Below are 12,661 nucleotides of genomic sequence, written 5' to 3' on the forward strand. Positions count from 1 at the left end.
TCGATAGATAAAGACAACAAGATGAATAAAATATCCCGTTTAATAAATGTAGTAAGATTGGATCCAGCGGGAGATGCTTGATGAGAAGTCCGACTAGCAGAGTTCTAATCTGGGTAGATGGGCTGCAGCGCTTGCCAGAGAGTGTGTGTGTGGTCACGTAATGTGCGTTTTCAGCGTTTTGGTGTGGACGGAGAGCAGTTCAGAAACGCTGGGTAAAACGCAAGTGTGGACGCGGATCGTTTTCATTCTAAAACGCCGTTTTAAAACTAAAACGCACTAGTGTAAACGGGGCCTAAGTAAAGTCTATGTGTGGGAAGCACTGATCTATGGTCACTTTATTTAGAACTTCTGGGCAAAAGTTTTATTAAAAATGTAGAAATATTAAATAAATTTTAATGGAATTTTAAGTACTTTTCAGGAACTTTGTGATTACAGGCACAACATAAAACATTGCTTAATAAAAAGTAAACATTTGAGCTCATTTTAGCTCATCGTCCAAATGTTGTTACCGTATTACCATAAACATAACAGGACACCGCAAAATAAACAGTATGAAATGATAATATGAAAAAATGCTTTAAAAAGTAATTTTAAGTTGAGGCACACACCAGATGCATGAATGTGAAATGTGAATTGCCTTTCTTTTGCAGGATCAGTTTCCCAGCGTGGAGGATTTGAGTGTGGCGGAGCGAGCTCTACAGGAAATGAGGTCATTGGTCCGAAGCCTGCAGGAAGCAGTTTCGCAGGCTGCTGAGAGGAAGAAGAAGAAAGAACAGGAGGAAGAGGAGGAGAAGAGGAGGCAGGAGCAGCTGAAAGCCCAGCAAGAGGAGCAGAAGAAGAGCGCTGCACTGTCGGCTAAAGAAAAAGCCAAAAAAGAGGGTGAGCGAGCAAGTTAATGCTTGTAAAAATGCTTTTCAAACCTTGCTTGCTTTCTTATTTGGACAGCAAAAGATCTATTTTTTTACTATTATTTACAATTACAAGACCTTTTATTTTAATATTTTTACAAGATGTGAAAAAAAAGTCTCTGATGTCCCTAGAGTGTGTACCTGAAGTTCAAAATACCCCACAAATATTGTTTTCAAACTCTCTAAAACTGACCCTTTTAGACTTTGATCTTAATTGTGGCGTTTTGGTGACTGTCGCTGTAAATTCAAATGAGATTGTGCTCTTCGAAACATGACTATCGTTATCTGTGTTGTTGGAATATCAAGTCAATTCCATGCGTGTTCAATAAGAAAAGGTCTGGAGAGTGTTTTCTTCAATGTCAAAAATATTAGTAATTTATTAGATACAAATGAATAATTCGATGACAGAGCTTTGGGTTACGTTACCCCAATGCAATACAAGAATTACATTCAAGAGGTTCGCAACTAACATGCATTTCCTGACTCCAGCATATATACACAACTGATATTAACAGGTGGAGTTTTGGTGTAACGTCACTTATCAGTCATTCTGCAGTGCTTTGGCTCTTATACCCCCAGACATACTTCCTCTTTCTGCAACCCTTCTCTACATACCAGAACTAAACAATTACGTGCATCTTAAATATATTTCACAACTTCTTCAAGCATCATGACAACTTGTGACATGTCTAAACAGCAGTCTGGAACAACCCTAAATTTATTCTTTAATATATTTCCTCTGGTCAGCAGTTCCTCTAAAAGTATGCAGCACAGTAAAAAAGACGAAGTGTGCCAGGTCAACATGTGCTATTATACAAAAGTAAAAGATTGATTAATCTGTTGTTAGTCTAAACATTTTTCTAATAAAAATACAGACACAAAAGTAATAAAAAATAAATTCATTTTTTGCTACAGTGTGAAAAGTGAAAATGTGTGCATCAGTGTGTGAGAATCCGTCAGTCTATGGAGACTCCTGTCACTTAGTTTTTTTTTTACTTCATCTAAAACTCTTCTATGCTGTGTTCGAACCAGATGCGAACAAAGCGTCAAGCGCAAGTGATTTACATGTTAAGTCAGTGCAAAGTTTGGTCATTCACATGAATGAAGCAGCATGAGTTGAGCATTTTGCACATTTAAAGCGCTTAACGAGCAAATCGCTCGAGTTGGAAAATCTTCATTCACACCACGTTAACCAATCAGGAGCTTGCTATTGCCTATTGTTGGTGTCCCAGGGGAAATCCTTATGCCAACACGGCAACAGTTCATCAAATTGGGCTCAGCTCAGTCTGAAGCACCGCTGAAAGCCTCCATCATCCAGGTATAGTTTCTGAAGGAGTTGATGAATTCACAGAGCTGCTGCACCTCTGAAAGGATCTAGTGGACTCAGACACGGCGCCGAACGAATCTATGCTGTTTTTCAGCCTTCTTAAAGCACATAAACACAGCTACTCTCTCAATATAAGCCATGTTAGCCAGAAGCCCTGCCCATGCTGCGATTTCATGTCGACTGTGAAGTGAATTTGGCCCGAGAATGAAGTGACTAAATTTTCACATGTCTATTTACATGCAAATAGTGCAATTTATTTGTGCGTGCCGCGTCTATTGTGAACACAACATGTATCGCAGGCATTATCTTCAGCAGCTCAAAATTAAAATGATGGAAGGCTGCTTCTTACTCTGGGATGTTTATGCTAATGAGAAAGTGATGGTCCCTAGTGGGCGGGGCTTTCCCCCTCTGACGGCACGGGGAGAATGTCAATCAAAGTGTTTCTGCAGACTGTTTTCATCATGTGATTATAAATAAACAGATTTAATTAATTTGAACCATTAGAGGCTGGCTATATTCAACACTGATTCCACATAATGCGGTACTATTAGTAAATATTGCAAAGCCTTCCTGTAAATCTATAGTAAAGGGGTCATTAACTGAGAAACCAGACTTGTTTTAGATCTTGTAATAAAAGCTCATCGTACTATAAAAACATACTGTACATTTCAGAACTGAACACTGTGTCTTCTCTAAAATCAGCTTATATTGAAGACAGTCTGACTAAATGACTGCTTCTGGAATAATCTGCTCTATGATGTAATAAAGTGGATAAGCTCCGCCTCCACAGAACATCGACTTCAATCCCCGTTTAGCTCTGTTAATATGCAAAACTGTCAGCCAATCAGAGCGGTGGGCATTTACTTGGTAGTAGGGCTGGGCGATTTGGCCAAAAAAAAAAATCTAGATTTTTTTAATAAAGTTTGACCGATTCACGATTTCGATTTTTTTTATTTTTTATTGTGTAACTAGGCAACTCAAAACATTACAACAACATGACATGCACATTCGCATGATATTTAACATGAAACTAATCAGATGGCGCTCTGTGGCGCGGCTGAAATATGAACTGCTACGTGAATCGTGGCTGGGCGGCGCCAGTGTGTGTATAGAAACCTGTTTAGAATTCTAAAATCCATGGCGCTGCCTGATGCTGCGCGGCGCCGAGAGGCGCTTCTGGTGTGCTTCCTGCTTCATACAGAGAGTGAACCAAAGCGCATTGGTGCCATTATAATGTATCAATTTTTTTTTTTTTTAGTTGCGATTTCTCGATTTAATATAAAATTAAATCGTCGTCAAAACGTAAATTCGAAGGAATCGAAAAAATCACCCAGCCCTACTTGGTAGTCTTCAATTAGCCACACCCATTAATACAGCATTCTGATGAGTCGAAAACAGGAGAGTAAATAGTCAATCACTTCTAAATTATAACTTTTTTACGTTTTTTTTTTTTTTATTAACATAATAAGTGCATGCACTGGGGCGGTTTGCTGCTGAGTGTGACGCGGCTGGGATGACAATCAGCCTGAGGTCATGGTGCTCCACCGGAAAAAGGTGGTTTGCCATCTCCAGGTTGGAGGAAAGTCCTTACCCCAGGTGGAGGACTTCATGTATCTTAGGGTTTTGTTCATGAGTTGGGGAAGGATGGAACGTGAGATTGACAGGCGGATTGGTGCAGCGGCAGCAGTAATGCGGTCGACGTACTGGTCCATTGTGTTGAAGAAGGAGCTGAGCTGAAAGACAATCTATGGTCAATCTATGTTCCTACTCTCACCTATGGTCATGAGCTTTGGGTCATGACTGAAAGGACAAGATCTCGGATACAAACGGCTGAAATGAGTTTCCTTTGCAGGGTGGCATGGCGCACCCTTATAGATAGGATGAGGAGCTCTGACACCCAGGAGGAGCTCAGAGTAGAGCCGCTGCTCCTCCACATCGAGAGAAGTCAGCTGAGGTGGCTCGGGCATCTGTTTCGAATGCCTCCTGGATGCCTACCTTGGGAGGTGTTCCAGGCATGTTCCACTGGAAGGAGGCCTCGGAGAAGACCCAGGACACGCTCGAGGGACTATGTCTCTCGGCTGGCCTGGGAACGCCTCAGGATGTCCCCCGAGGAGCTGGAGGAAGTGTCTGGGGTGAGGGAGGTCTGGGGTTCTCTCCTAAGACTGCTGCCTCCACGACCCGTTCCCAGAAAAGCGGATGAGATGAGATAATAAGTGCACCTCAGAGAAGAATACAAAACAATATAAACTGAATTACAGTTCATGATCTCTTCAAAATGTTTTTAATGTGAAATGATCAACGTTTTACCTGACTTAAACAAGTGCTTTTTGCATTATTTACACAGGTCTGCAGACTGGAGCGGATGACAGCACTTTAAAGTGGTACAACAGCCTGCAGGATTTGGCCAATCAATGCGCTCAGGCTTTCGATGACCTCAATAAAGCCAAAGACACACAGGTGGAACAACCATTGCATTTTAATGGATATCCTATCAATGCGTTTGTACTGAATAATTACACTATAAAATGATTAGTTGACTTAAAGTGAGGAAACCCGTTGCCCTAAACTATTTTAACGTAATGAACCATGTGCATAACTCTAAAAATAAAATTAAATCAACTTTACAGTTACAAGTTACAATGGGTTTACTTACTTTTTAAGGTTTTATTTTATTGTTTTACTTTTTACAGTGCATGTTCTCAATTTTCGTGTGTTATGAATGTGTGCAGACAAAAAAAATTAAAATGGAGCTCCAAAAGGCTGCAACCACACCTGTGAGTCAGATCGCCAACAGCTCAGGTGAGACAGATGTGGAAAAACAGCTGCATGAAGTGGTGATGTGCTAAAATGTATTTATAGTTTTACAGATACTGACTTTCCTGTTGCTTAAGTAATAGTGCATGGGAATAGTAATGCCAGGGTTGTGTGTTGGAATAACGGAAAGCTAGAGCTGATAAAGTGTATACTTTTAATGCAAAATGTTGCTTAGGATAAGAGTATCTGCAAATAGAATAAAATAACAAAATTAAATAAGATATTAAATAAAATATTAGATAAAATATTTTATAAAATAAAAATATTATAATATCAAATAAAATTAAAAATATAAAATAAAAAATATGAAATAAAATGAAAAATATGAAATAAATAACAAATATTTGATAAAATTAAATAAAATATGAAATAAAATATATGAAATAAAATGTAGAAAAATTAAATACAATATGAAATAAAATAAAAAATATTAGATAGAATAAAAATATGAAATAAAATATGAAATAATAAATAAATATGAAATAAAATAAAAATATATTAAATAAAATATTTTATAAAATAAAAATATTAGATAAAAAATATATATATATTAGATAAAATATCAAATAAAATGAAAAATATAAAATAAAAAAATATAAAATAAAATGAAAAATATGAAATAAAATACAAAATATTAGATAACATATAAAAAATATTAAACAAAATAAAAAATATGAAATCAAATAAAATATGAAATAAAATATGAAATAATAAATTAAATAAATATTAAATAAATTAAAAAGTATAAGATAAAATATAAAAAACTAAAAATATTTTTAAAATAATTAAATTAAATATGAAATAAAATACAAAATATTAAATAAAATAAAAATATTAGATAAAATATAAAAATAAATTTTATAAATTTTAAATAAAAATATTAAATAAAATTATAAATATTAAATAAAATAATAGAATTAGATAAAATATAAATAAAATAATAAATATCAAATACAAATAAAAACTATTAAATAAAATAAAAAAATTAAACATTATATTAAATTAAATATTAAATTAAACGCAGTATAATATATAAATTAGTGCATGTAATAAAACTTTTTTTGATGTAAGATTTATCCAGATATCCCTTAAATACTGATTTGATTTTTACATTGATGAATGTTTGACCTCTTTGTTGAGGGGATATTATTTATTTATATATTTATTTTTACAATGAGAACAAGAGAGAATAAGAGAAACAATAGTACTAATAAATAAATAAAATTATAATAAGAATCAATAAATATAATGATAAAATAGTAAATAAATAAAGTTGCAAGGGAATAAACAAAACTAGATTACCAATTAAATAGCGGCAAATGTGTATTCTCAGATGTTACTTATTTTGATTTTATATACACAGGGTTTTTTATGGTTATAATAGTTGATTACTCTATAATTTGGATTTAAGTGCTCCTAATTTTATTTATTTATTTATTTATTTTTAATGCTCTTTTGATATTTATTTTATTTCTACTTTTTGGATTCTTATGCTCAATTGTTTTGTATATTCAGTGGTAAAGATGTTTGTGTCACAACACTTATAAACAATGAACTTAATGCAATTAAAATTGGAATAAAAAAAAAGAAGGTTGTAAGGTTACAATATGAAATATAAGGAGTTGCAAGTTGTATAAAAACCAACAACTGGCATATAAAGAGAATATATTTTTTATCAAATATATTAAATAAAAACATCTGATGTCTGCTGCTTGTCCTTTAACCCTGGTTTGCATCCAGGAGCTCCACTGAAGGAGGCCTTTGAGAAGATTGATAAGCTTTTATCAGGACGTCCCGTGACATCGGCTGGAAAGACAGTGTCTACATCCCAGCATCCTCAGGGGCTGGAGTTTGCCAGTTATAGACTGGCAGAGAAGTTTGTGGTAAGGCAGATGTTTGCTTTATGTTTGTATATTGTTAAAATTGACTACCCTTTAGTTATGTTGGTGGCTGTTTTTGCCCCATTGACTCCCATTATAATCACACTTTGATTGCAAGTCATGCATTCTTGATTGCTGGTTTATTTTTTCCTGTTGGGAAGAGGTTATAATTGATCATTTTTACTGTTGATCATGAGTTATCAGCATTGACCCTTTAGACAGGCCTGTGCCAAAAGGTTTCAGGCTATAAACAACAGATTATAGTGTGTGTGCAGAAATATACTTGCTATGTTTACCATATTCTGACTATCTGAGATGCTTATTTTTTATTTTCTCAAACATATCAAGATAAGTGTGAAACATCCCTCTCTCTCACATACACACACTCGTACACGCACTAGGGCTACGACAATATATCGTTTCGGCATCGATATCGCAATGTGTGTGTCACAGTAGTCACATCGCAGCATGTGCAATGTAAAAATTGGGATTATAGTCGGATTATAGTGGAGTCGTTGCAATGTATAACCATAACAGAGTGAAACATCCTCATTTGCTTGTATTTTAAAGACAAGTATAACGCATTCAGGCACTATAACGTAAAACATTTGTAATTTTAACCAAGAAAACTTTTAACAAAATAAGATTTGTCAGCAAAAATAATTTTACTTGCTGAAACACTGAGAAGATTGTGGCCAAATTAAGCCTCAAAATCCCCCCGGAATGGATGAAAATATCCCCAACAACACACAAAGGTTAAATATACAATCCACATTTTGAGTACATATAAAGTTGATTTTAATTACTCTTTCTCAGAAACAAGGAGAGGAGGAGGTTGCCTCTAATCATTCGGCTGCTTTTCCCATCGGCGCTGTGGCCTCAGGCATATGGGAACTCCATCCCAAAATTGGAGATCTTATACTCGCTCACCTGCATAAGAAGTGCCCGTATGCTGTGCCGCACTACCCACCCATGGAGAGTGGCACATCAGTGGAGGATTACCAGAAGTAAGTCTACTGAATCTACTGTATGAGAGGACTTTGACTAAATAAATTCTGACATTTTTTTATTTTACATTCACCACCTTCTGGTATGTCGAACCAGATCATTTAACTAAATAGGATTTGATTTTGTTAAGATTTTTTTAATTATAATTTTTATTTCTTTTATTTTAACATTTTTATTTATGCACGGTATGCGTTATGTGGATAATTAATCTTTTTTTTTTTTAGTTATACACTGCAAAAACCTTCTGGTATGTTGAACCAGATAATTTTATTTTAATGTATTTTTATTTAATTATTTTTTATACGTTCTTTTAATTTCTTTTTTGTTTGAATTAAATTTTTTAATTTTTAATAAAAAATTGTTAATACAATTTTTTATTTAAGTTAGTTAATTAAGTTAAGGTTAAAGTTATTTTTAATTTGTTTTATTTAATTGAATTATTTTTTTATATTTTAAATTAACTTTCTAATTTTATGTTTTATTTAATTTATTTTTATTTTGTTTTAATGTAATTTAATTTTAATTACATTTTTAAATATTTTATTTTAATTAATTTAATTTTTAGTTTTTTTGTTTATTTAATTAATTTTTATGTAATTTTTTTATGTTTCAAAAACATTTTTATAATGTTTTATTAGATTTTTTTAGATTTTTTTTATTTTGTTTTAATAAAATTTAATTTTAACTGCATTTTTTATTTTTATATTTAATATTTATCATTTATTTTATTTTAATATTTTATTTATTTGAATTTTTTTATTTAATGGCATTTAATTTATTTGATTTTTTTATATTTTATTATATTTTATTTAAGTTTTAGTTTTTTATTTAATTTATTTTTATTTAGTTTTATTGTAATTTATTTTTAATTAAATTTTTTTAATTTTATATATTTTTTATTAGTTTATTTTTGTTATTTTGTTTACTTTTGCTTAGTTTTAATGTAATCTAACTTTAATGAGATTTTTTAGGTAATTTAATATTTTATTTATTTAGTTTTATTTCTTTATTTCTTTATTTTTTATTTAATGTAATTTAATTTATTTAATAACATATTTTATATTAATTTTTTAATACTTAGCTTTTATTTTAATTAATTTTTATTTAGTTTCAGTGTAATTTAATTTTTAATTAGATATTTTTATTAAATTTTATTATTTTATATTAATTAATTTTTTGTTTATTGTATTATTTAATTTATTTACATTTTGTTTTAATGTAAATACATTTTTTATTAGATCTTTTAATTTACTTTTAATATTTTACATCAATTAACTTATTTTTTGTTTTGCGTCTTTATTTTATTTATTTTTATTTGTTTTATTTAATGTAATTTAATTAAAATATTTATATAATTTTAATTTAATTATTTTATTATTTACTCTGTCTTTTTGTAATTATTTTTATAATTCACTCAACAATGTTTAAGTCTAAATTTACAGGTATCATTCACCTAAAAATGATAATTGAGTTTGTTCCAAACCTGTTTGAGTAAAAAACATTTCTTCATTGTTCATGTACGTACAGATATAGCCTCAGATACACAATAGCAAAAAGCAATGGAAAAGCGCATAGAAAAATACATAAATACAGGGAATCTGATCATATCAGGCAGTAGACTAAGGTGTATGATGACTTTTTAATACCAAGAACTGAGACTTTCAATTCAAACAAGACGGCATTGTTACCTGTTCTCATGCATTTCAGAAAATGAGTAAATACACAATTGTATATAATTCATATGGATATAACATTTAGGCCTAAATATGTGTAAATCACTATAAATGTACTTTTGCCCATCAGGATCCTTGGATATCGTGTAGATGAGGGGAAAGTGGAAGGACAGGACAGCTTTCTAAAGAGAATGTCGGGAATGATTCGCCTTTATGCTGCAATAATCCAGATGAGATGGCCATACTCCAGCAAACAAGGGGTGTGTGGTGCTTCTGTCCATTAATATCACAATAATCAATATATCGATTGATCATGCAATACTCAGAGATGACCTCAAATCATGTTTGCCATTGCAATATAGATTTACAAATTCACAAATAACATTAAAGCCATTTTACAGTGACACCAGTGAGGTAGTCATAACTTCAATAACGGGGTCCTGGAGGGCCGGTGTCCTGCATACTTTAGTTTCAACCCCAATTAAACACACCTGAACCAGTTAATCAAGCTCTTTCTAGGTATACTAAAACTTCCAGGCAGGTTTGTTGAAGGAAAGTGGAGCTAAACTATGTAGGAGACCGGCCCTCAAGGACCAAGTTTGGACACCCCTTCTTTATAATCATGACAATGCGAATGAGTTTTTATACATGCTTTTGACACTTAATAACAGTTGTCGTAAGCATGAATAAGGTCTCATTCACATTCACGATGTGTTTCATGAATCATGATCATAAAGGTTTAATGTCAGACCCCTTCAAGTAGTGACCCAAAAATTAGTACACCCAAATTAATATGTTGTGGGAAAATATTAAATAAGATTTTAACGAACAGGGAAAATCACTAGAAACATAAAATATTTCAAATATAGGTGATTTTTTTTTGTTGTTGTTGTTGCAATAACTGAATTTAAATGTGTTATATTTCTATACCAAATAATAAAAAATAAAATAAAACTCACTTATTCAAACGCACCAAAATATGTTACCTATATTCATTGAGAAATGGAAACAAACGGGCGTACTCATTTATGCTGAGCACTGTATGTTATTTAACTGAGATTTTTATGACTCTGGTTTATTATAATGTGAATATGTGATCTAATTCTGGTCTGCATCAGCCTCATCCTCATGGTCTGAATCACGGCTGGCGCTGGATGGCACAGATCCTCAACATGGAGCCGCTGGCCGACATCACAGCCACTATTCTCTTTGACTTCCTGGAGGTAAATACACATTTCCTATATATATATATATACACCATTGAAGTCAAAATTTTTAGCCCCCCTGTTTATTTTTTTTCCCCAGTTTGTTTAACAGAGAGCAGATTTTTTTCAACACATTTTTACATTTCAACCCACAACTCATCTCTAATAACTGATTTATTTTATCTTTGCCATGATGACCGTAAATAATATTTGACTAGATATTCTTCAAGACACTTCTATACAGCTTAAAGTGACATTTAAAGGCTTCACTAGGTTAATTAGGCAGGTTAGGGTAATTAGGCAAGTTATTGTATAACGATGGTTTGTTCTGTAGACTATTGAAAAAATATATAGCTTAAAGGGGCTAACAATTTTGTCCTTAAAATGGTGTTAAAAAAATGTATAACTGCTTATATTCTAGCCGAAATAAAACAAATAAGACTTTCTCTAGAAGAAAAAATATTATTAGACATACTGTGAAAATTTCCTTGCTCTGTTAAACATCATTTTGGAAATATTTAAAATAAATCTGACTTCAACTGTAAATAAAATGTAGAGAGAGTGAGAAAATAACTGTATTTTTGTCATGTGTGTCTCTTTAGGTCTGTGGAAATGCCCTAATGAAACAATATCGCGTCCAGTTCTGGAAACTGATATTGATTATTAATGAAGAATATTTCCCGAGGTATTTATGCTTTGCTTCCATATTACACTTTACATGCATTCACTGGGTTCACAATATAGAATAAACGTCGGCGCCAATAGCCTAGTGGTTAGTGCGTCGACACATAGCTCTGAGGTGCTCGCAGCGACCCGAGTTTGATTCCCGTCTCGAGGTCCTTTGCTGATCCTTCCCCTAACTCTGCTCCTTACACTTTCCTGTCTCTATATCTCCACTGTCCTATCAATAAAGGTGAAAACCCCTAAAAAATAATTACAAAAAATAAAGAATATAGAATAAACCATTTATAATCTGAAAAAGAAATGAGCATAAACAACTGATATGAAGTGATTTTATGCAATTTATCTATTTGTTTACAGTATTTTATAGCGATGTAACGGTATCAGAATTTCACGGCACGGTTATACCTTGTTATGAAAGGCATGGTAGGGTATTTATTGAATAATTTACAGGAAAACAAAACTGATGAAAAGACTCGAAAAAAAGTGCCAAAAGTGTTTATTTACCTTAGCACTGAACATATTAATGACATACAAATTAGCCATCTATCTGTAAGCTTCGAAACAGGAACTTCAATTTATCAATTTTAATAACAAAAAACTATAAAACCATATTAAAAAAATAAAGTTTCAATTTAGTATTGTTGAAAACTCATCACATTCAACATTTAACCACTCACTCACTTAGATAGAGATGGGTTTTTAAGGAGAATTATCATATAACTATAATGTGGTAAAAGCTGGGATCTCTGGGCATGTCCCCTGCAACAGAATTAAAAACCCCTCTCATTTGGGACTGAGGTTTCTGGGACAGAGAGATATGATTTAGCCAAGGTTGACAGCAGTGGGTAACGTTGTGCATCGTCTTTCCACCACTTGAGAGGACAAACCATGAGTGAGCTAGAGGTCTCTTTGCGGTACAAGTCAATGTCTGCATCAATCTAACAAGTGTGCTGTGTTCTGCAGTCCCCATGACTGTTATTAGTCGTATTCCCCGACTTATATTTCACCACAGTCTGGCAGTGCCTGTATACCGTTTTTTTCTTTGTCACCTTTTCTTTTCTTCCTTGTTACCCAAGTTCCCGACTCGAGGTCCTTTGCCTACCCTTCCCGTCTCTGTGCTCTCAATACTTTCCTGTCTGTATCCTCCACTGTCCTTTCTAAT

At 32.7% G+C, this 12,661-nt stretch overlaps 1 protein-coding gene across 3 annotated transcripts in view; it reads left to right on the forward strand.

Annotated features, from left to right (window-relative positions):
• Positions 1-12,661, forward strand: part of gle1 (GLE1 RNA export mediator) — a 31,293-nt gene that overhangs the window by 16,499 nt on the left and 2,133 nt on the right. Inside the window, exons 7-14 of one of the 3 annotated variants that reach the window (XR_015497011.1) lie at positions 651-879; positions 4,580-4,692; positions 4,965-5,034; positions 6,790-6,932; positions 7,746-7,936; positions 9,741-10,047; positions 10,189-10,833; positions 11,418-11,500. Coding sequence is in view for 2 of the 3 variants with exons in the window: in NM_001003885.2 (NP_001003885.2) it covers positions 651-879; positions 4,580-4,692; positions 4,965-5,034; positions 6,790-6,932; positions 7,746-7,936; positions 9,741-9,870; positions 10,729-10,833; positions 11,418-11,564 (1,128 nt within the window). In the remaining variant the exon portion in view is untranslated. Of the gene's footprint in view, positions 1-650; positions 880-4,579; positions 4,693-4,964; positions 5,035-6,789; positions 6,933-7,745; positions 7,937-9,740; positions 10,048-10,188; positions 10,834-11,417; positions 11,565-12,661 lie in introns of those variants that run through there. The other 2 variants (XM_087263171.1, NM_001003885.2) reach the window with 2 other exon arrangements.

The sequence above is a fragment of the Danio rerio genome, chromosome 8, assembly GCF_052040795.2.
Source record: "Danio rerio strain M-AB ecotype USA chromosome 8, GRCz13ab, whole genome shotgun sequence".
NCBI lineage: Eukaryota > Metazoa > Chordata > Actinopteri > Cypriniformes > Danionidae > Danio > Danio rerio.